A 24,111-nucleotide genomic window follows, 5' to 3' on the forward strand; every position below is an offset into this window, starting at 1 on the left:
CCACCCACAGTCATTGCGCGACAATCTGCCAGTGGGCCAATTTCTGAGGATCCGGCGTAACTGCTCCTCCAATCATTTGTATGAACAACATGCGAGGGAATTATCGTGCAACCTGAATGAGCGGCATTACCCTAATCGACTGATACGTCGGGCTCACAAGAGAGCCTTCAATAATAATCGAGAGGCATTGATTGAGCACCGACACAACAAAGCACCTTCTGAGAGGCTCACGATGGTACATACTTTCAGCACCAGATCGAACTTGGTAAAGAAAACCGTCTTGAAGCACTGGAAAATTTTGAACACAGCATCTGGCGTCTTACCCAGGCCCCTGTTTGCCTTTAAACGAGGGTCCAGTATCAGAGACAGTCTGGTCCACACTAGACCGCGGACGCAGAGGAAGGAAACTACCACAACCTTGGATACTATCTGGAACACCACTCCGGTTCAAGGGCACTACCCCTGTGGTAATTGTACGTCCTGTCCACAGACCCGGAAGACCGTTTCCATTGACATCGGAACTTCGAGACCGTGGAAATTGTTTAAGCATACCAACTGCAACTCGGAGAGATTGATCTATATGATCACATGCCCATGTGGTCTGGCCTATATCGGACATACCACCAGAAAAATCAAGCTGCGTATCAGCGAACACAAGAGCACGATACGGTGCAATAAACAGTCGACCTGCCTGACGAACCACTTTCTAATCAAGAAGCATAAAGCTGAGGACTTGAGGTGGGTGGTTTTGGAACAACCATTCATCCCACCACACATAACAGATATCTCAAGGTTTCTCTTTATCAAGGAACAGCGCTGGATTTTCAAATTGAAAACTGACGTCTCGGGGCTGAATGACAACATACCTTGGGTGTCCATTTGACCATTGGGGATTCTCCTAGGATGTTGCCTTCTGTAATTCACCAACTCTGCACACTCTAAGATGGCTTGATTTACACTTCATAGGATGGAGATCCTTGTAGGGACCTATACGGTGTAGCACATGTCAGTAATCCTTCATTACTATCCCCATAAGCCAATTTTGAATTAGGGTAGGCTTTGGCTGTTCCACTGCTGTTTCCCCTCTTATTTGAGCTATAGGTTTAGCTGGCTCTGTTTTCGAAGGTGAGGGCTTATCTGACCCTTAGCGTCTAATTTTTCTAGGTTTAGATCCATTCTTGAGAGAAGGTTTGATAGAAGTCTGACATAAAGTGCCCTCTTTTCCAAATGTTTACACATTACGCCAACATTTGCACCTTAGCCCTAATTAACCTTGTGTATGTAGTGAACATTAGCGCATAATAGATGGGAGCAGCGCCTGAGGTACACACAACTTTTTTCCCATTGAGCATATCTGGTTCTGGCATATGGGCGGTTGCTGATTATCAAATCACCAAGTGCCGCTTTGAGTCTTCCTTGGCTATAATGAACTACCAGTAGCTGCTGAGGAACGATCCCTAGACTACCATTGGCCGAGTGTGAGCATTGCCTTTATACAGTTAGGCAGACGCGCGCCACGCACGCTTGGTTACCGAGTCTGGGGCATGCGCTACCTCTTCGCGCATGCCCATTGCGCTCGGCTTTACCACAGACACTTCTCCAGTACTTGGTGGCAGTCTCCGGGGTACCGCGCATGCCCGGTTTTTCATACACTATAGGAAGAATAGCGTTGCTTTGCAGCGCATGCGCAGTGAATGCTTTCGCGCAATATCGACAACAGAGATAGGCCAGCAGCTGTTGCCGTTTCTGCCTATTAAACGGGATATATAAGGACGAGCCTGACCTCTCCTCGTTGCCTTCCCTTCGGCTCTGGTTACAGCCGAGAGGTACCGACGGAGAGGTAAGGAAAGACCAGGGCACGCTCCTCCAAGTTCTTTAGGCTTACTGAGGGACTCCTTACTTATTAGTTGATGGTTACAAGTGCAGGTCTAGTTATGTTTGTTACTCCCTTACAGTTAAGCACAGGGCGAAGGTCCTGTCACTCAGTTCTATCACCCATCTAATTTCACCTTTGAGAAACACAGTTTATCTCTTCATTGTGTTAGGGTTCTGAGTGACTAGTTAACTGCCTACCTCATAATCAGTGTGTGGGTAATGGGGACATACATTACTGGTTGACCCTGTCAGTCAGAGACTAGTTTTGTCTATCAGTTTTTACCCTTCTCTGTTCTCCATGGGACAGCGATCTTTATGGGCAGACACACAATCAGTTTTTGTATGCACAGATAGTGTGATTTATCACTGACTAGAGAGACTTGGGAGACCCCTGAGTCACCCTGGCTTACATGCTCTACTTTCTTCTGTGCATAGAGCGGGGCCTCAATCTCCGAGCCGTCGCCGGGTGAGGTGAGGCTTGACTCCCACATACTGATGGGTAAGTCGCATAAATTTTCGAAATTATTGTTCAGCAATGACTGCTGGTTTATTCTAAATGCAACCTTTACTGTTTCTGGCGGTTCTAGTATGAATTGGCCCTGCTGAGTCTATATAATGTTTTGTACATATGATAAGTTTGGTATATGTTAGAACAAACAGTAGTTGTGGTTTTTGTTTCTACTTACAGGATCACATTCTCTATCCAACTACTGATTCGGATGGATACGGTAGGATGGTCTACATGACCACATAACCTGTTGGGACAGTTCCTTAAACAAATGATTTGGTCTGTCCTTTTCTTTCTTTTTGATTTACACATTTAACATTTGAGTGTATCTTTGCAGTAGCAATATCTTTTGTATCTGGCCCTGAAGAATGCCGGTGTAGTTTCACCGTAGGCAGAAACATGTTGGCCTAATTTATAAACACAGCAAAGCATCACAGTGATTTTTTCACACTGTTTTACACTTCCTTTTTTAACCTGGCGTCCTGGTAAATACCAATAAAAATGTTTCTTTTGCCTCGACCGTCATTTTAACATCACTCATTTCACTCCATATATTTTTTTGCACTGCACTTTTTCAGCACCACTCTGTGGCATGGACACTTCAACAATCTGAACCAGTAGTGGGTGTTGTCTGGCCACTTCATCTGGGCTTTGACTAACCACTTTGGTTAGACGTCCTACATGACGAGGCTCCGCCAAATGGGTGGGCTGATAGGATATCGACCAGAGGCAAGTGTCATGTGACCACTAGGTCTGGGTTAGTGCAGTGCAAAGGAGTGGTCTCTTTTACAGGACCTTTTAGACTCAGCACTGTTTGCCAGCAGACCCTCCAACTCTTTGTGTTTGTTGTATCAAATGGTGCGCCTGGACAGACCCTTAGGCAGAGGAGGAGGAATTGCGATTGCCTTTAAACAGCAATGGGCCTGCAAACTCGAACGAGTCAACCTAGCAGGTTGTGAGGCAGGTATCTTTAGCATAAACATTGATGGGAGCACGACGATCAAGGGTCTGCTAGTCTATCGCCCTCCAGGACCTATGTCCAGATTCAAAGGGAATCTTTTAGAGTGTGTGACTGAATCAGCGATCAGGAGGGATAAGTTTCTATTGTTAGGAGACCTAAACACACATCTTGATGACCCAGCAGATAAAGGAGCGGTGGAGTTCCGGGATGAACTTCACACCCTACAGCTGGAACTAAAGGGGCTGCTTCCTACACATAATCGCGGGCATCTGCTTGATCCTATATTTGCAAACTGGGAGGATGTTTCAGTTGCTCCTCCAGTGCCCCTGCCTTGGACAGACCATTTTTTGGTCCCATTTGCCATCTTCCTGCCCAAATATAAAGCCAGCGCCCCCACCCCTCTTAATTATCCTCGGCGTAGGTGGGCAAGATTTTCCCTACAAAACTTTAATACGGCCCTCACGGCGGAAGGTCCTCCAGGAGGCATTGATGTGAATACAGCGAATAGGTTGCTTAACGACCGTTTTACTGCTGCTTTGGACTGCACAGCCCCGCTGGGACGTCCAACCAAAGGGGCACAGAGACAAAGAACGGCCCCCTGGTTTGGCGAGGTGCTGCGCTGTGCCAAAAGGGACTGTAAACGTGCAGAAAGGCAGTGGAGAGTGGCATACGACGACCGGATGAAAGAGGCCTATCTCGTTAAGAGACGTGCCTATCACAACAAGATACGGATAGAGAAGGCCACATACTATGCTGACAGAATCCACGAGGCAGAGAACTCGTCCAGGGAACTGTTCAGCATATATAAAACCCTGGCTACCCCTAAAACCTCTACCTTAGAGGATGACCACTCAGTAGCAGCATGTAATCGCATTGCGAACTACTTTGGAGATAAAGTCTCCAAGATTTACTCCGCTTTTCCCCTTATACCTCCTGCAGCAGAAATGTCAGCAGACTTATTGAGTGATGAAGCCGATCACAATCTACTACTTAATTTTACCACCCCTCCACCGGTGGATTTAGTTGGGATTTGCAGATCTGTTAAATCTGGCTCTCCTCGGGATCCCGCCTCTCCAAAGAGGCTGGGAGACAGTCTGGAAACATTAGAACCCTATATCAGACATCTGCTAGACATCTCCTTTTCATCCAGTTCCATACCAGAGGACTGGAAACAGGCTGTGGTGCTCCCCTTACGTAAGAAGCCCAACATTAGCGCCGAGAAGTTAGAGAATCTTCGTCCCATCTCCTTGCTGCCTTATTTTTCTAAGATCGCGGAGAAAGTGGTAAATAAGCAGCTAATGAAATTTGTGGAAGAAAGTAACCTCCTTCACCCTACGCAATTCGGGTTTCGGCCGCGTCACTCTACGGAGTCTGCCCTTCTTAGGGCTACCGAAACCCTCAGGCAAGGTGCTGATGAGGGACAAACCATGGCCTTAATCCTCCTGGACCTCAGCGCCGCGTTCGACACTGTAGCACATTCCATCTTGCTACAGTGTCTGAGCAAAGGCGGGGTGAGAGGGGCAGCATTGAAGTGGATTTATTCATTTCTTACAGGCCGGGGTTTCCAAGTGAGGCAGGGTGACCATTACTCTGAGCGCATCTCTCTGGATCAGGGGGTGCCGCAGGGCTTGTCCCTGAGCCCTACTCTTTTTAATCTTTATGTCGCCCCGATTGCTACCTTGGTAGAGAGCTACGGCCTCCAAATGGTATCATATGCCGACGACACGCAGTTGGTCATCTCCCTATCACGTACCCCCGGTCCCTCGGCGGACATCTTCAGAGCTTGCATGCAAGATCTCGCGGCCTGGATGTCCGCCAATTGCCTCAAACTCAACGGAGGCAAGACCGAGGTACTGGTAGTGGGGGGAGGCCAATCAGCGTGGACGTCGGCGTGGTGGCCACCGTGCTTGGGCCCACTACCTGCCCCTTGCCAGAAAGCAAAGAACCTGGGCATTTGGTTTGATTCTGACCTTGCCTTCGGTCCTCAGATCAATCAGGTGGTTGGATCATGTTTTGGGACCCTTAAAAGTCTCAGGAAGGTATTAAAATTCTTACCTATCAGAGCCCGCCAAACTCTGGTGCATGCACTAGTCACGTCAAAGATGGATTACGGCAATCTTCTCTACTTGGGAACCTTGGAAAAGAACCTGAGCCGTCTCCAGGTTCTCCAGAATGCCGCTGCTAGACTAGTGCTTAGACTACCTAGAAGAGCGGGCTCCGCAGCAGCCCTCCGGTCTCTGCACTGGCTCCCGATTCGCAGCAGGGTGGAATTCAAAGCCCTGTGCACGTGCCACCGGATCATCAACGGGAGAGCTCCGCTCCCTTTGAAAGGATTGCTGACACCCTATGAGCCATCTCGCTCTCTGAGATCTTCCGGTTCAGGACTCCTGTCAATTCCCAAGGTGTCCAGAGCCCGGATGGGTGGAAGATCTTTTAGGCTCCTTGCAGCATCCAGATGGAACAAGCTACCAATGGCACTGCGACTAGAACCCTCAGAAACACTCTTCAGAGCCAAGCTGAAGACTGGTCTATTTTCACAGTAATTTTCTGCATTTATCAGTCTGGTAGACATTAGCTCATTAGCGCGGGGACACGCCGCTGTGCGTCACCAAGCGCTCTACAAAACCCCCTAAATAGAAATAGAAAATAGTGTTTGATATTGTTCAGCATGCCTTCCAATATTTGTGCTCTATACAAATACTACCCACATACAGAGGAGAGCAACTTGTCCTCTAGAAGGAGAGACCATCAAAGTGATTTAACCCTCTGATGAGACCTAAATCCACATTGGCAGTTCTCTGTAAACACTAGAGAAATTCATGGAATCTGGCTCAGCACATTAGGAACAGAGATGTGCTGCAAGTCCCATTCTCACATCTCACCATATGCCCTAATCATCTTCCTTAGTTCCGGGACCCAGTGTACAAAGTACATAGACCAGGGCTGTGGATCCCAATCCTGATCTATCTGTGCCCCAAATATCATATCATATTACCATGTCCCTACCTACTAGCCTGATGCCCCAAGCGCTGTATTGAGCTCTGTGATGCAAGTACATTGGAGCTCTAGTTTGCCCCTTATATGTCCCTCCCTTCACCCCCAGAGTCCCTTGCACAAAATCTCATTCCCAAGTCATATTTTCAAATCCCTTTCCTAAATGATTTTCTTACAAAAGTTTTTAGGTAGTTTGTTTGGTAGTGTGCGCTAGGCAAAATGATGTACAAGGCGTTAATCCTCTCTTCAAATGTCCCCTCCCAACTCTTCTGTTTCATGCACCATACACCAAGTGATCCCCTATGATCCATCCTCAGTCTTGTGTCAAAAGTCTGATATCCTAAGCTCTGCACCCACATTCTGTGTGCCTAATGTATTGTCGCAGAGCCCAGAAGAAACAAAAGCTAAAAACATGCTTATTTGACCACCCCCTCCCATTGTCCATATGCACTACTTTACTCGCTATGGGAATTCTAGAGAAACGTTGGATATGCACTGATATCAGATGAGGCCACCTGGGTACCCCTTGACTCGCTACTGTAATTCTGGAATGGTCCTATAGGTACAGTATCAGAGAAGACTACCTAGGCACCCCTTGTCTCCCTACAGTGATCCTGGAGTAGTCCTAGATGTACACTAGTATCAGAGGGACCACCTAGGCACCTCTTGTCTCCCTACAGTGATCCTAGAGTAGCCCTAGAGGTACACTGGTAAATAGAGGGGGCACCCTGGGAACCCTTAAGTCACTACATTGATTCTAGTGCAGTCCTAAATGTACTCTGATACTAGAGGGGTATCTGTTTTCCCCTTGTCTTTCTACATTGATTCTGGAGGAATCTTATTGGCACACTGATAACAGAGAACACCCACACATGCCCTCTCCTATTCGCCTGTGCATGACTATGACTAATTGAGAGTAAGCACACACTATTCCCTAGATTCGTATGGTACCCTTTAGTACTTTTCGGAGTGCTCCTCTCTACAAAGAATTTGTGAAGAACAAAGAGTGACTGAAAATCTCTCAGTAGTGGATGCCAGATGGATTACTGGGGCACCCGGTTGTATTCTCAGTACATTCCTTCAAGAGTTTCTTCGTGATGCCACATGAGCTATTACTTGCCTCTTGCTGCCTTGAATAGTAGGATGTTGTTTGATGGAACCTATATTACGGGCTGGTCAGTGACTCATCCAGTCTCAATCCAAGACATGAACTCTGCTTTCTAATCAATCCATTTACCTCCTCTCGATCACTGTCTGAAAGGCATCTGATAAAAGAAAACAAGCAGAAGCAATAGCAGGCACAGACATGTGGGGCAAGAAGGAGACATCCATACTTTGCATAAAATGTTTTTGTGCTGTAACCATGCAGATAAGATAAAATTCATATTCAAAAGTCGTTTGAAACATAATATTAAAGTTTAGCACATGGCACGCCCTTGATTCCCAGAATAAGCATCTTAGTTAATGTATATCCCAATGTTATCGTATGCTACCTATGCTATGTTATCTCATGCTATTTTGTCATTTGAGTAGCAGTTGCCTCCCATCTTTAAGTGCTCCCATACCATTTACCTTTGCTTTTCTATATTATTTTCCAGGTGTTTGACCCCTTTCGGTTTGCTCCTGAGAACTCCTCTGACCGTCACTCTCATGCTTTTGTGCCGTTTGCTGCTGGATCAAGGTACAGTATCCCTTTCAAAATTCTTCTTGAGCCTGGAAATATGTATTTGTTAAGGTAACACTATCTTACAGAAATGTGACCTCTCTTATCGTTTGACTTTAGCAGCCAACCATCTACGTGTCGTCTGTTCCTTAGGTTACCTTGAAATCAGTACCTCACTCCCTGGCTTCAGTTTTACATTAAGCAGATACTGAACTGCAATATTCAGGTATCCACATGAGATAGGATCTGTGTGTGGAGCCACAGTACTGTTATAGAACCAAAGTGGCCAAGAAGTCACTCTGCAATGTATGGATTATGAGGATCAAGGAAGAGAAGGATAAAGCAGGTGCCCCTACCCAGGGAAAAGCTTCCTTTTTAGGAATGAAGATTGGCAGTTATGATGTAACCTATGTTTGTGGGATTATAGGTATATTCAATACAACCACAGAACAGCTTCCACCAGAACTCCAAATAATACCCAGTGTGCGTCAGATAAGAAACGCTCCTGTTTAAGTTGCTTTGAGTGGTTAACTTGGCTGCATGTGAACCTGAAGGAAGACCTGTACCCATCCAGATGCTACAAAGAACAGCGTGATACACTGTATTAGAACCTGCGTTTAGGTCAATTAGTACTACGAGGAATGCAGACATTGTCCTAAGTATGAATACAGCAATATTTGTGGGTAACAAGAATGAATCAATCTGGGGGTTTAAAAAGCACGCTACTCACCCGTGAGGGTCTCAAGGCGCTGGGGTGGGGGGGGAGGATCAGCTCTGGATCAGTCGAAGAGCCATGTCTTGTGGTCCTTCCTGAAAGTGTACAGGGTCGGGGAGCATCTGATGTTCACAGGGAGCTCGTTCCAGGTCTTGGCTGTGATGTAGGAGAAAGCTCTCCCGCCTGCTCTGTTTCTGTGGATTCAAGGGACCTCTGCCAGGGTGAGGTTGGCGGAGCGGAGGTTCCTCTTGGGTACGTGGAAGTAGACTTTCTCGTTGAGATACTTGGGTCCGATGTTGTTGAGAGATTTGTAGGTGGGGAGGAGGAGCTTGAAAGTGACCCTCTTCTCTACAGGGAGCCAGTGGAGGTCTCGTAGGTATTGGGTCATGTGCTTGTGACGTGGAGTTCCGAGAACAAGTTTGCGGCGTTCTGCATGGTTTGGAGTTTGTGTAGGATATTTTGTTGATTCCGGCGTATAGGGCATTGCCATAGTCCAGTCTACTGGTTATGAGCGCATGGGTGACAATTCTTTTGCAATCAGGGGGATTCATTCGAAGGTTTTGCGGAGGATGCGCAGGCAGTTAAAACTGGTGGAAGCAACAGTGTTGATCTGTCGGATCATGGAGAGGGAGGAGTCGAAGATGATGCCGAGGTTTCGTGCGTGGTCTGTAGGGGTGGGTGGCTTCACGAAGGTGGAGGGCCACCAGGTGTTGTCCCAGGTGGAGGTGCAGGGGCTGAGGATGAGGACCTCGGTTTTCTCTGAGTTCAGCCTCAGGCAACTTTCATCCACGCTGCAACGTCCTTCATTCCTTAGTGGAAGCAGTCTGGTGTCTTTGGGGTTCTTCCTGAGTGAGAGGATGAGCTGGGTGTCATCGGCGTAGGATACTATGCTGAGCCCATGTTGTCTAATGATAACGGTGAGGGGGGCCATGTAGATGTTGAAAAGCGCGGGCTGAGCGATGATCCTTGGGGTACTCTGCAGTAGATGTCAGTGGATTCGGAGAGTAAGGGAGGGAGTCTGATCCTCTGGGTTCTGCCGGAGAGGAAGGATTGGATCTAGTCAAAGGCCGCTCCTTGTATCCCCGCATCGTGAAGTGTTGCTGCTAGCGTGCGATGTGAGATGGTGTCGAAGACTGCGGAGAGGTCTAGGAGGATGAAGGCCACAGTGTGTCCCTGGTCGAGTAGTATGCAGATGTCGTCCGTGGCAGCAAGGAGGGCGGTCACGGTGCTGTGGTTGCTGCAGAATCCAGATTGTGAGGCGTCAAGGATGGAGTTCTCTTCGATGAAGGCTGTCAGCTGGGCGTTTACGAGTCTCTCGGTGACTTTGGCCGTGAAGGGGAGGAAAGAGATGGGCCGGTAGTTTTTAAGGTCTTTTGGGTCGGCAGTTGGCTTCTTGAGGAAAGATTTAACTTCCACCCGCTTCCAGTCGTCTGGGAAGATACCGGATTTGAAGGAGGCGTTGATGGCCGGTCCTAGTTTAGGTGCAATGGTGACAGCGGCCCTGTGGAATATGTGCAGTGGGCAGGGGTCCGTTGGGGCCCCTGCGTGGGTTTTCTTCATGGCCGCAGTGATGTGTTCGATGGTGGTGGGATTCCAGGTCGTGACGGTTGGCTTATCTGCAGTGGCGGAGAGGGGGGTGGTGTCTGGCGTCTGTTCGCTGAAGTTGTCGTAGAGGGCCTTGATCTTCAGATGGAAGTAGGAGCTGAGCTTGTCGCAAACTTTCTGGGAAGGTGTGAGATCCGTGGCTTTGCTGGGGGCTTTGGTGAACTGCTGTATGACGTTGAACAGTTCCTTGGCGTTGGCCACGTTGGCCTGGACTTTGTTTCGAATGCCAAGTAGTGAGTCCCGTTTTTTTTTTATAACATCTCGGTCGGGAGGTTGGAGGCAATGTTTGTGGTATTAACATCATTCACACTAAGAAAATGACCCCAAATAAAAACTATCACACAGAAGAAATAATAAAAGAATTGTTTTCCTGAACTTTGTTTCGGCCAGGTGCCTGGGGGAAACGGTAGCCGGGACGCGCTGGGAGGAGGACTACACCTCCCAGCACCACTTGCGGTACCGCCAGCCACTACCAACGCCGCCACTGCTGCGAGCGCCAGGAGGCACCCTTAAAAGTCACCAGGGGCTTCCGCAGCGCGTGAAGCCCTCTTGCCCAGCCGTTTCCCTGGACTTTGTTGGGGCCAGGGGCCCATGAGAACGGGAGCCGGAACGCGCTGGGAGGAGGGCTACACCTCCCAGTATCACTTGCGTTCCCGCAAGCCACTACCAACACCGCCACTGCCGCGTGCGCCGGGACGTTCCCTTAAAAGTCGCCAGGGGCTCCGGCAGCACGGGACGCGCGCAGGCGTGCCCGGGCAAAGCCACAGGCCAAGGGCGATCCCGTCTGCGCCTATCAGAAGATGCACCTCCCACCACAAATCAACCAGCCCTTCCCCTCTGGTGAGATCACTCCCGTTGAGCCAAAGCGATGGCCTGATCTATCTGCCTCCCGGTCCATGACCAGGTTGATCTTGCCTCCCAGGAGTGTGTATCTGCTTTGGGGACTTGGAATCTCCTTTAGAAAGGATTCTTGACCTGAGTTGGGGGACATAGCGGGACCCTACGATCATGGACATACCGCCCACCCGTATATTGTGTGCTAGCAGCCTACCTTTGATTTCCCTACTTTATCTTCCGCCTGGCCGTGAAAGTGCTCAGCAAATAATGTAGCTACCCCCGCTTTTTTATCAGTGGTAGAGGAGTAGAACTGCTGAGGGAACGCCCGGGACCTCATCCGATGCCAGTCTTTGGATAGGAGGTGTGTTTCCTGTAATAGACATATCGAGGAACAGGAGTTCTCTAGGAACAATAAAACGGCGCACATTTTAATGGGGTTATTGAGCCCTCTCAAATTTAGGGTAATAACTTTCAGAGTAGCCCCCGTCATTCTGCCTGCATGCCTGGGGATAGTATAGTCATAGGGGCACTACCCCTGCATGGCGTCTTACCAGGCACCTCCCCCCATAGCACACTGGTTCCCTCCCCCCAACCCCCACCACCCACCACATCCCAAACTTTTACCAATCTGCTAACCATTGCCTCCCCTTCCCCGCCCAAGCCCAACTGAACATTCCCAACAATTTACCATAGTCCAAAGCCTGCCCACTCGTACCGCAGGCCTTTGGTGAAGCTACCTGTATGGGCGTGTAATTCCAGCAACTCTGGCTCCCGTCCCCCCCCCCCCCAGCCAGCTTAGAGTCAGTGCGAATGTGTCCCCATCTGTAGAGCAAATCATTCAACAGGCGAGGTGTCTCTAGTCGCCGCGTTGAGGGCCAAAGCACGTTCCTGCGATATAGTTGTGCAGTCCGGTTTTAATTCTGCCATAGGTGGTTGTCTTCGGCCCACACTTTGCCATCCTCCCCTTGAAGATTTTTTAGAGCGATCAAGGGAGGCGTCCGGCTCGCTGCGCTCAAGACCTAGCAAGGCGCAAGTCTCTTGAAGGGATCTCATTTGATGCAACGCCCCATTCCATTTGAAGATCAAGCGGAAGGGATGACCCCAAGCGTAGGGTATTCCTTTGTCTCTAAGGAACAAAGTGACTTCTTTGAACACTTTCCTTTTTTGAAGAGTGATGGCAGACAGGTCCTGGAATAGCGCCACTGAGTGTCCTTGGTGTTGGAGAGGTTGTTTCAGTCGTGCTTCCCGCAGGATCTGCTCCCTCAGGGGAAAGTCGGGCAGAAAGGCCAAGAGGTCCAGAGGGGGAGCAGGTGCGCGTCTCACCAGACCCACTCTGTGCGCTCGATCGATGCGGATTTCGAAGTCTGAACTTTTGCCAAGTATCTCCCGAAAGAGGCCCTGCAGGTATTGGGTTACATCAGCTCCCTCTGCTTTCAATGGTACACCTCGGATCCAAATGTTATTGCGTCTCGACCTGTTCTCTAAGTCTTCAGCGTGCTCTTGCAGGTCCACCTGCTGGTCCTTAAGGCGAATGAGTTCTTGTTGGAGGTGTTCAATTTCTTTGCTTCTGGTGTGATCATTGTCCTCAACGGCTGCCACCCGCTCCCCCAGTCCATCTACTTCACGACGTATCTCCCTCACTTCCCCTGTCACTTCCTGTTTGAGCGTGTGAAAGTCCTCGTGTACAGTTAAAGAGGGCCTCCAGGAACGCCCGGGTGATCGGCACTTACGCATCCCTGTGGTCTGTCTGCTGCTTGGAGGGGGAGGGGGGGCCCTCCGTCGCCTTTGTTGGGGCCTTTGAGAAGCATGTCTGTCAGCGTGGGCTCCCCCTTCTTTCGTGTTGTGGCCATGATAGGTCGCTTCCACTTGGGGCTCTGTTCCTGCTAATCGCCGGTACCGCGAGAGGACTTATACCTCGGGCCCTAGTTAGTTGTAGCTGGTATGTCCACCTTTCTTCAAGTTTGTGTGGCGACTCTGTGCCAACCTACGTGCCAGGCGTATGCTCACTCTTGGGGGGGGCTCATAGAGAATCTAGGGCTCACAGCGCTTCATTCTGCCGGGCGACAGGTAGGTGCAGCTCTGGTGAAGTACATGCTCAAGCTATCTGGTACGGCCTTCTCTTGCGGTTGGGGCCCGGCTCCTCCGGTGGATTCCTATAAGGTAAGTGCTGCAGGATGGCACCTGTTGGACCGTATGTTGGCAACGTCAGTGTCTTTTCACCACCCTGGGCCTTGTTGACGTCACCAGTGTTGGGGGTGGCCCTGCCCCCCGGTGGGCCTTGCCAGCACAGGCCTAGTCCTCTGCCTATGCTCTGTTAGTGCGCTTTGAAGCCCTGCTGCCTTCTCACGTTAAGAGCCGCTGACTCGCACTGCAAGAGGGGGGCTCTAGCTTTTCAGTTGCACTTGGGTGAGGCTTCTGGGGCCCTCCAACCCCGGCGCCGGCTCAAATGTCCCTAGCCTTGTGTCTCCTGTTGTGGGCCCGTGGTGTGGCACCACGCTGCTGTTGTTCATGGCGCAGGGCCCTCGCTGTTACCCACGGGGGGGGGCCCACCTGCCGCCCCTCCTGCTGCTTCACCAGTACCTTCTGGCGTGTCTCCGGTTTCCCGGCAACTGGGGTGTCTTATGCTATGGCTCTGCCGACGCTATGCCGGGCTTCCCCCACTGTGTGCTGGTTCTGTCCTCCCCTACTTCTCAGCACTGCGCCGATCTGGGGGAGAAGCGACCTCTGGACGGCACTCACCCCGCTCTTCTGTGTGTCCCGCAAGCTTCACTTTGGTTGCTGCGCAGTCCGTCCCCTGGTGCTTGGCCCAGTACCTTTCCACCAGGCCAGTTCTAATATGTGGTGCCCTGAGGGGCTGCGATGGGGGCCTGCCTCTCTCGTGTCAGCAAAGTCGCGCCCGTGGTCCAGCACGGAGGTTTTCTGCCACACTCTTGGAGGGAGCGGCGTCCACATACTCTCTCCCAGGCCCAGCAGCCGCGGCCTCAATTTTAGCACCGCCGCCCAGGAGCACCCGGATGCCCTCCGGCGTGTGAGGCGCGCCGTCCAGGGAGCTCGTCGATATGCCTCTCCCTCGCTGCCGCAGCCCACTCACTGTGCTCAGGATGTAGGTCAGTGGATTGCCGTCAGGGCGCTGGTGTCTCCGCTGGCCATGGTGCAAGGTAGACCGTGCTAGCGTCTTCTCAGCTTGGGCGCCATTTTGCCGATCAGGCCCTTAGACTGAATCAATCGCTTCCAGCGATATGAGGCTGCCGGAGTCTCTCCCAGGGAAAGCTCCTTGCCCCTGTTGTTCTCTGGTCAATTATATGCGATTCTGGGGACTATGATGCATAAGTCGGCCAGAAGAAGGGGTCTGGAGCGAAGAGCCTCGAGGTCCCACGTCTGCCTAGGTCGCCATCTTGGCCAAGCCCCCGTAAAGAATATTTTAAGTGAATTAGGGCACGCAGATTTATTTATTTTTCCTGATCAAATAAGAAAAGAAGATGTAACGAGGGTCAGAATACAATTCTTGAACCTGAGGGCGGCTGAGCGGGAAGAGACAGAGCTAACGAAATCTACAGTAAAAGCCTATTTCTTGCTAAAAACCACAACTACGATTGAACCATATTTGAAAATTGTCAGGAAGCACTATCATCGTCAGCTTTTAACGAGGATTCGTTTTAATTTAATCTATACCCCCTAGGCTGGAGTAGGGTTAGTGATTTAGGTCCCTGCACGTGTTATAATTTTTCGACGCAAGATATTATGCTTATAATAATGTTCTGTGAACATTATAGTGCCATTCAAAGGAGATTTGTAGTACCAATGTTTCATACAGCTCAAACCTGCTCTACTTTATCTACAGTTGCTGAATGACCCAAGGAAAATATTTTAAATTGCATTTTTTAGTTGCCGCCTTTCGACTCAGTAAAAAAATTTACAATACATTAAACCCCTAATGAGTGACTTTTAGGTTAGCGGCAATCATTATATCTATATTGTTAAAAGTATGTTGTATCGGTAGCCTGAATTTGTACATAATATAATGAAATTTGATTTTATATTATTATGTACTATTCAAGTCGCCCATATAAGCTGAGTATTTGGATTTTAACTATTTTTATGGTATTGTTTATTGTGAAATATGAAGGTCCGTTTGGTGTCTCCTTTGCGCTGGTGTTATTCTTTCAGGGTGCTACTGGTTTCGCCAGGGCTGCTCCTCCTCAAACATGGGACGACCAAAGGGGTATTGTTTCTAAAAAGTACATGGAGAATAGGAGCCGCTGTACAACCAGCCAGAGGGGAGTCGTCTCCCTGTGTCCGTATGAGTCACACAGGCAGGCTCCTATCATTCATCAAATGTTCACTTCTCCCACTTCTCCCACGGCGAAGCTGCACAACTTGCAACCCAGGAAAAACAATCACGGCCCAGGCTGAAGAAAAAAACTTTCTTTCAGGATAGAGCAATAACCTTCTAGGGCAAATACCCTCAACTATCCTGTCCAGTGTATCAGGCAGTGCACCAGTATTCTTCACTCTAATCTAACAGGCACCAGAAGCACAGCACCTGTACCCTGAACTCAAGTACTTCCCTAACTCCTGTCATTCTCCGCTGGCGCACTGCTCTTTTGTCGGGCCGCAGATTGTACCCAGTGTGCCCAGGCACCTCCTTATCAACAAACAAAGGTGCAGACTTGCTTTCACTTGGGGACCAGAACTCAGAGGCCTGATGCTGGAGTATCTGAAGCAACCCTTGTTTCAAAGGGGGTCACCTCAAGCAAAGCCTCCTTGCCGTCCCTGTTGGTCTGTGCCTTTCTCAGCTGGACATCAGGAAAAGAGGAACAAAGCAAGGAATCGGCTCGACATCCTGATTTGTGACCCCATCTTTCACCTTCACCGCTGTTATAGTTGCCAGCAAAGTCTGGCAGGTTCCCTTTACTGTCATATAGTTACTGCTTATCTATATACTGTGTTAAGTTAGCATGGGCTTATTAAAGGTTTAAACGCCATTTTTCCTTTTGCTGCTTCTGCACACGGCACATAATTGTTGATTTAGCTTTCAACCTAGAAGAGCGTTGTGATTTACATGAGAATAATATGTTATTGCTCTGATATCAGCTTTGCTTAATAAACTAAGAGATACATGCATCATTGAGACATTTTGCACTTCCTAATTTGCGAAAAATAAGGAATCGCAAATTAAGAAGTGCAAAATGGTATGCATCATTATTTTCGGTATTCATTTGTGATTCGGTAAAAATCGAAATTTTTACCGAATTCCAAATAAATACCGAATTCTTAAGTTAATTTTCGCAATTCCCATTGATTCATATGGGCCAAAAGGCCCATAGGAGTCAATGGGAAGGCATTAGCAAATTGCGAGTGGCATTTTGAAAATTTCATGGGTGCAGGGGGGGTCCAAAGGACCCCCCCATGCACCCCTGAAATGTATTTTTCGAATCATGTTTGACACACACATGTCCTAAGGACATGTGTGTGTGAAACATCAATGTTGAAAAAAAAACATTTTCAGCATTTTAAACACTTTTACCAAATTTACCGAGTGGTTCAAACACTCGGTAAATTTGACACCCTAATTGCGATTTTGCACTTTTAAAAGTAATGATGCATTGCTTTTAAGAAATCGCACATCTGCGACTTCTTAAAAGCAATCGCAATTTTAGAACTCGCAAAAATGTTACGAATTCTAAAATTGCTTCATGCATCCCAAAAAGCACTTTTGGAATCGCAAACGGCCGATTTTAAGGAATCGCACCGTTTGCGACTCCAAAAATGCTTGATGCATGTGGGCCTATGTCTGTACAGAGAGTGCTGAAGCTTCAAGGATAACACGACACAGAATTGTTATGAGGTCTGATCTCCGCACCTTCATAGACATAACATAAGTGCAGCTCCTGCCAAATTCTGGCTTTAGGCGCGTTTTATATTGCTTTGCTTAGAGCACACATACACACTTGATGCGGTTCGCATGCAGAGAGCTGGTGGAAGCTGATGTGATCTCTTCATACTAGGATCTTGAGGTATGGGCCCGCCCTGCTAAAACCCAAAGAGACCTTCTTAGATATTAATATAATATGCTAGTTAGGGAGGGTGAGAATTAGGTGTTGTTAACGCGTATTCATTACAGCATCATAGCATGCTGTCACCTTTTGCTTTCTATGGACTAGTAACTATGCTGATAACTTTGCTTCTGATAATATGTTTCCTTGTATTATCTAAGATACTGCGTTTGAGAAGACGGCATTAGTAAATAAATATTTCAAATGTGCACGTTTCCTCATTTACTCCACGTTCTGGTTTGGAATGATTGTATAACAAAAGAGTGCTCATGTGTTCCACGTGACCTGAGGTATCGTAAGTTCATGTTCTGGTTTGTCTAATCATTGGAAGTTTGTTATGACCAATGAGACACTGTAGCTAGCCTGGTAAGGGGATTTTGGGTACTGAGGTGAGTTTTGGGCCACCCTAATTCGCCGAGGTCCCAAATCTCTATGCACAGTTCTGTAAGAGAACGGAATCCCTGCTACATGGTGCCCATACGTTGGTGGTCTTATATCATGACACTCGAGTAGTATATCATTCAAACCTTAACCCCTTCACTGTCGTTTCCGGAAAACGGGGGTGTCGGACAAAACCTACCTATTTTTGAAATAGGTCTTTTCAAGCTTGAATCTTTCTGAAACGGTTTCTTTGAATTACTACCCAGTTGTGTTACAAAGTTTGCTTTGTTTTTCTGAGTTCCCGTGCAGTCATGGCCCAGACTGTGGACATTCCGCAGCATAGTCGCATTGCGGTGCGCAATCATATGCAGAATTGCCAGGTCCCATTAGAAGGCTTGGTTGTGGTTTTAGTGGTGAGTGCGGATGCAGCTTACCCTTACGAACTGTTTTATTTGTGGGTGACGTTTCCGGCTGTGGACGCTAATTCTGGTGTGTTCCACAACTACACTGCCTCTCCTGTACCGGCTGAATATACTCCGTACAGGGCACTGGAAATACCTATTGATCATTGGCAGCATCGCGTTTGGTTTGGTGGCGCCCTACCCCATTCTTTGACAGCTCCGAGGTTAGGTCCTTTGTCCATTCCAGGCGCAAATTGGCCTGTTTTGGCTGGATTTACCCCTCATCCTCAACACGGCAATTGTACCCTGGCGGAGGTTCGTAGACTACATGTAGTTTCCATTGCCGTGATTCGTGCATTAGTGCAATACATAGGTCGTCATCTCCCGGGTGAGCCCCCGGGGGGTCCGGCTCTTCCAGCGGGACAGGGCGGTTTGAAGCTCAGTCCGGTTATGGTCAATGCTGTGTTTGGTAAGCGTCCCCAGGACAAGGATGATTTTCCTTTCTGGCTTGCCGAGAAATTTGACCAGCTGGAAGCAGTATTTCCTAATGCAACTCCTGGAGATAAACATAGAATCTTGACGATTAGTTTACCAAAAGATTTCGCACCCGAACTCGTTGACTGTGAGACCTGGTGCAAAACTTTTGTGGCTGTCTATGCGAGGTGTTACGGCACTCCATCTATGGCTGTACTGCCTACGATCATTAAACGTGTTCAAGATGATCACGGACCGGAGGTGGCAGTTGAATTGGGTATGCGCATGTGTGGCTCCTTTGAAATAGTTTGCGATCTCATTCTTGCTAATGTCAAGGGGGATGCAGTGAACTTTCAGGTGGCTAATGCTTTGGCGGCAATACCCGATGCCGAAAAACCCCGTCAGTTAGCGAGGATTGTAGTGGCTGCTTATAAAACAGTGGGTCGCACAAGTAAGGGTCTGAAGCCTTTTTCTGTCAAAGAGAAAAAGCAACCTCAGGGGCAGTCTTCAGAGACAGAAGTTCAGCCCAAGTCCAAGAAACAAAATTGGCCAAAGAAGCAGAAACAGGGTAAGCAACAGCAGCAGACTCAAGAATCTATTCCTGCGACTCCAATGCCTGCGCAGACAGAGCGTGTTTATGACTTGCGCGATCGCGCGACGATTAAATCACCTGATCGATTTCAGGTTTCTGATCAACGCTCTCCTCGTTCCTTTCAGGACTCATTGGCCCCGAAGACCGGTGGTGGAGGAGGCGGCAGGGGTCGGGGTGGTCTGCAAGGACGTGACCAGCCCCGCCAGACAGACGGTAAAGGGAGGCAGGACGGCACATCGCCGAAGATACCACAGTTTGCCAAAAAGAAAGTCGCGGCTTTGACAGCGCATCGATATGCCACAGATAGTGAGAACACGGCTTCGGAATCTGACGTGGGCTCTGACCTTGCTTGACAGCGTGGCGGAGATTACCATTGTGAGAGAGCCCCTGCGTCCACTACTGAAGGTGACAGCGACTGATGTTTTTGTTGTGATCGAAACAGCAGATACGAGAGTTGCTCCCCCTGATAGACTTTTTGAAATTGTCCTGTTAATCGAAGGAGACATACAACGTACTGTAAAAGGGGTATTTTGGGAAAATCTTTCGTCAACGTATGACATTTTGCTTTCCGAGGCTGACTGGCCCCCACCTTTTGTGCTCGCGGCGCCGCGAGGGGAGGAGGTAATCCTCCCCAGTTTCGCGAACACTGTCTCGAAAGAGCATGCGCAGCATTTTGCAGAAGAGTGGGCTAAGGCTCTAGCGCCGACTCTGTACCGCAACCAGTGTAGTTGGGATAAATTGTCCCCAAGCCACGAGATTCCCTTACGGTCTCAGCCACAGCCTCAACCTCAATATCCCATTTGGCGTGAAGCCAAGGCTTCCGTCGCGGCTATCCTTGAACAATAGGAATATCAGGGAGTGATTGAAACGTGCGTGTCTCCAATGAATAATCCTCTTTTTACTGTGAACAAGCCAGACGGAACGTATCGTTTGGTTTTGGATTACAGGCATTTAAACTCGCACTGCCGTAACTGTGCAGTACAGAATACTCACGGCTCTGCACTAGTGGATAGTCTTGTGCGCAAGCGTTTTAAAACCACCCTTGACATTTCCAACGGTTTTTATGCCCATAGATTGGATGGTCTTAGTTCCCAGTGGACCAGCTTTACTTCAGCCGGGGTCCAAAAACAATTTCGGCGTCTCCTGATGGGCTATAAGAATAGTCCTGGGATTTTCACTGCCCGCATTGTCTCTCTCTTGGAGAGGATCGACCCGGATGCTTGCTCGTATGTGGATGACATTTATCTCACAGACTACGAAATGTGGGAGCATCTGTGTCGAGTCAACAGCATAATTTGTAACTTTGCTGACATGGGTTACAAATTTAACTTTGCGAAATCGCACATTGCAGAGTACACAGTGTTGTTCTTGGGCTATGAACTCAACAATGAAGGTAGAGGTTTGGCTCCTCACTTCCTGGAGAAATGTGCACAGTTGCGCGCTCCGACAACACTGAAAAAATTACAGTCTTTACTGGGTTTTTTAAACTTCGGGAGAACTTACATTCCGGAATATGCCCAGCGTATCAAGCCATTGTATGCTTTGATACAACCAACTTTTTCCAAATCATGCTGGCTGCCTGAGCACTCAGCCATCTTGCAATCTTTGCTGGCTGATCTGCTCGCTTCTAAATTCTTACTGACTCGTGATAACCACACTAACCTGGTGATAAGAATCATTCCTGGAACGGTGGGTTTCACGTACCTAACTTTTAATGAAGGAGACACAGTACCTATTGCCTACAAGTCACACTTGTACACTTCGGCTGAGATGCGGTTTTCCACTGTGGAGAAAGTTTTAACGGCTGTACAGATGGCGATTCTTAAGGAACGTGCTCTGTCACAGGGAAAACGCATATTAGTTGTTACACCCTGTCCTCATTTAGAGGCAGTTACAAAAGCCAGTGTACCAAATTCTAAAGCTTTGCACCCTCGGTGGATTCAATGGGCTGCTTCCTTGACGTCCACGGATGTCACGTTTATTTTTGACGCCTCATTGCGGTCGCAGGAGTACTTGCAGTATGAATTCGTTCATCCTGCTCCTCTAGCAATGCGACCTTTGGAGGACTTCCATTGCATCATTTACACTGATGGTTCGGCGCAGGTTGCGCATGGCTCTAAACACGCCTACGTTTCCGCATGCGCCATTGTGGTCGGTGCCATGGTGAACGATGAGTTCAAGTCCAGAGTAGTGCATTCGCAGACACTAGGGGACTGCACTGCACAATTGGCAGAGCTTCGTGCTCTTTTACTCTCGTTGGAGTACGCTGAGGATCTTCACTCAGTCCCACCCTCTTCAACGTATACATGAGCCCCCTCGCGGCCATCGCACGCCAACACAACCTCAACATCATCTCCTACGCTGATGACACTCAACTGATCCTCTCACTCACCAAAGACCCTAACACCGCCAAAACAAACCTACATGAAGGAATGAAAGAAGTAGCCGATTGGATGAAGCACAGCCGTCTGAAACTGAATTCCGACAAAACAGAAGTCCTTATCCTAGGAACCTCCCCCTCTGCCTGGGACGACTCTTGGTGGCCAGAGTCCCTTGGAAAAGCACCCATCCCGACAGACCACGCCCGGAACCTGGGCGTCATCCTGGACTCCTCACTCTCGATGACCAGACAGGTCAACGCCGTCTCATCATCGTGTTTCAACATTCTTCGCATGCTCAAAAAAACTTTTCGCTGGATCCCCACCGAAACTAGAAAAACGGTCACCCACGCACTGGTTACAAGCCGCCTGGACTACGGAAACACCCTATACGCCGGCACCACCGCAAAACTCCAGAAAAAACTCCAACGCATCCAGAACGCATCAGCCAGACTCATACTAGACATCCCGCATAACAACCACATTTCTGGTCACCTGAAAAACCTCCACTGGCTCCCCGTCAATAAGAGGATAACATTCCGCCTCCTAACGCACGCACACAAAGCACTGTACGAACTCGGACCCGAATGCCTCAACGCACAAATTTCCTTCTACACCCCCCCACCCGCCAGCTACGCTCCTCCAACCAAGCCCTTGCTGCTATACCTCGCATCAACAAAACCACCATGGGAGGAAGATCCTTCTCCTACCTGGCGGCTAAAACCTGGAACTCACTTCCCACCCACCTGCGCCTCACTCAGAACCACTTAGCATTCAGAAATTAACTTAAAACATGGATTTTCGACAAGTAACTCCCCACCCTTCTCCAAGCGCCTTGAGACCCTCTGGGTATGTAGCGCGCTATACAAATTAACTGAATTGAATTGAATTGAATCCTAGTGTGACTACTCTTATTGTGAGTGATTCTTACTACTGTGTCCAGTCTTACAATGAAAACTTGTTCTTTTGGATTCAGAATGAATTTCGTGATTCCAAGGGTAGCACAATAAAACACAAGATGATCTGGGTTCGAGTGGCTGAGCTTAAGGCTAATCTGCCGCTTGTTTTTGTGATTCATACTCTCGGCCATCAGCGTGTGGGAGTCCACGCTGTCGGTAACTCGCTTGCTGATGAAGCGGCGAAATCAGCGGTGTCTAAGTATTTAGTAAGGGTGGGCGTAGTTCGCGAAGTAGCGCTACGCGAAGCTACGCGAAGTGCACTTCACGAACTTCACGTAGCACTACGCGAGCTGCGTAGTAGCATGTTCGCACTGTGCAAGATGCGTTTCCAATGATTGCACAGTGCGGACAAGCATCCGGCACTGTGCAAGCATTGAAAACAGCATCTTGCACAGTGCGAGCTGTAGTTTTCTGCTGCTCGAGTAGATTATTACTCGAGCGGCAGATTTCTCAACGCGAACAGGTAGTTTCTCATTGAGAGCGGTCGCGAGCATGCGCAACCACTCACAATGAGAAACCTGACCTCCTCGCGTTGAGAATCTCGCCGGGATGTCATTTTGCTTGCTCGCGGTCGCGAACATGACGTTCAGGACCGCGAACAAGCAAAAAATTACCGCTGCACTACGCTATGCTGCACTACGCATGTTCGCACTGTGCTACGTGCAGCTCGCGTAGTGCGAAGTTGCAAAAACTTCGCAAACTACGCGAGCGTAGCGTAGTGCTTCGCCCAGGGTTAGTATTTAGTTGCAGCGGTTACACGGTCCAAAAGTAAGATTGATGATAACATCTTGGTGGCTGTTGCTGCCACTGAGAAGGGAGGTAAACATCCTACGGGGTTCCCTTCGAAGTACACATACCACTTAAGTCCCGAAATGGTTCCTTTTGTGAAAATTCCTGATGTTGGTGAACATTTAATTCCCAACTCGGATCGCAGAGCTAGCTTGATTACAGCGGCGCATGAAGGTGTGGCGTCTGCGCATGCGGGCGTCTCGGCCACTGTAACTCAATTACAACAGCGTTTCTGGTGGCGGGGACTGTACAAACAGACGCGAGACTGTGTTCTTCAATGTGACATTTGCCAGCAGATTAAACCTTTGACTGCTACGCGTCCGCCACAGACACAGTTGTACATATCTAATAAGCCACTAGGTTGGGTTTATTTAGATCACTGTCGTCCTTTTTCCTCTGATACTGCATATAAGTACATCTTAGTAGCAGTTGATTCATGCACACGCTTTGTGTGGGTTTGGCCCCATCGCAGCGCTGATTCACGGACTGTCATTAGAGATTTGCGTGTTTTTGTAGGGTTTTTGCCTGTGGTACCTTCCATTCGGATCAGGGTCCGGCTTTCGCCTCTAAGGCGTATAAGGATGCCATGACTTCGATGGGGGTCCAAGTCAAGTTTTCGTCTCCCTACAGACCTGAGGGTAATAGTGTAGTGGAGCGAATGAACCGTGACTTAAAGCAATCTTTGACAGCTCGAGTTATAGGCACTGGCAGAAACTGGCTGGCCCACCTCAATGGCGTGCAGCGTGCTCTTAATAATCTCCCTAGAAGGTCTCTGGGTGGACGGACCCCATACGAAATGCTCTTTGGCATCAAGATGTACGTCCCTGACCTTGATGGTCTAGACTGCGTGGTTCGCGCCACAACCTTTGACATAGATGAACATTGCAATGTTTTACAGGATCTACAAAAGACCAGAGACAGTC

The 24,111-nt window shown here is 48.8% G+C and overlaps 1 protein-coding gene across 1 annotated transcript in view; it reads left to right on the forward strand.

The window, feature by feature from the left end:
• The window catches only part of LOC144800004 (cytochrome P450 4B1-like), a 334,268-nt gene that overhangs the window by 237,014 nt on the left and 73,143 nt on the right, over positions 1 to 24,111 (forward strand). Inside the window, exon 11 of the mRNA XM_078671647.1 lies at positions 7,937 to 8,019. Coding sequence (XP_078527773.1) covers positions 7,937 to 8,019 — 83 coding nt within the window. The remainder of the gene's footprint in view (positions 1 to 7,936; positions 8,020 to 24,111) is intronic.

The sequence above is a fragment of the Lissotriton helveticus genome, chromosome 1_2 (assembly GCF_964261635.1).
Source record: "Lissotriton helveticus chromosome 1_2, aLisHel1.1, whole genome shotgun sequence".
NCBI lineage: Eukaryota > Metazoa > Chordata > Amphibia > Caudata > Salamandridae > Lissotriton > Lissotriton helveticus.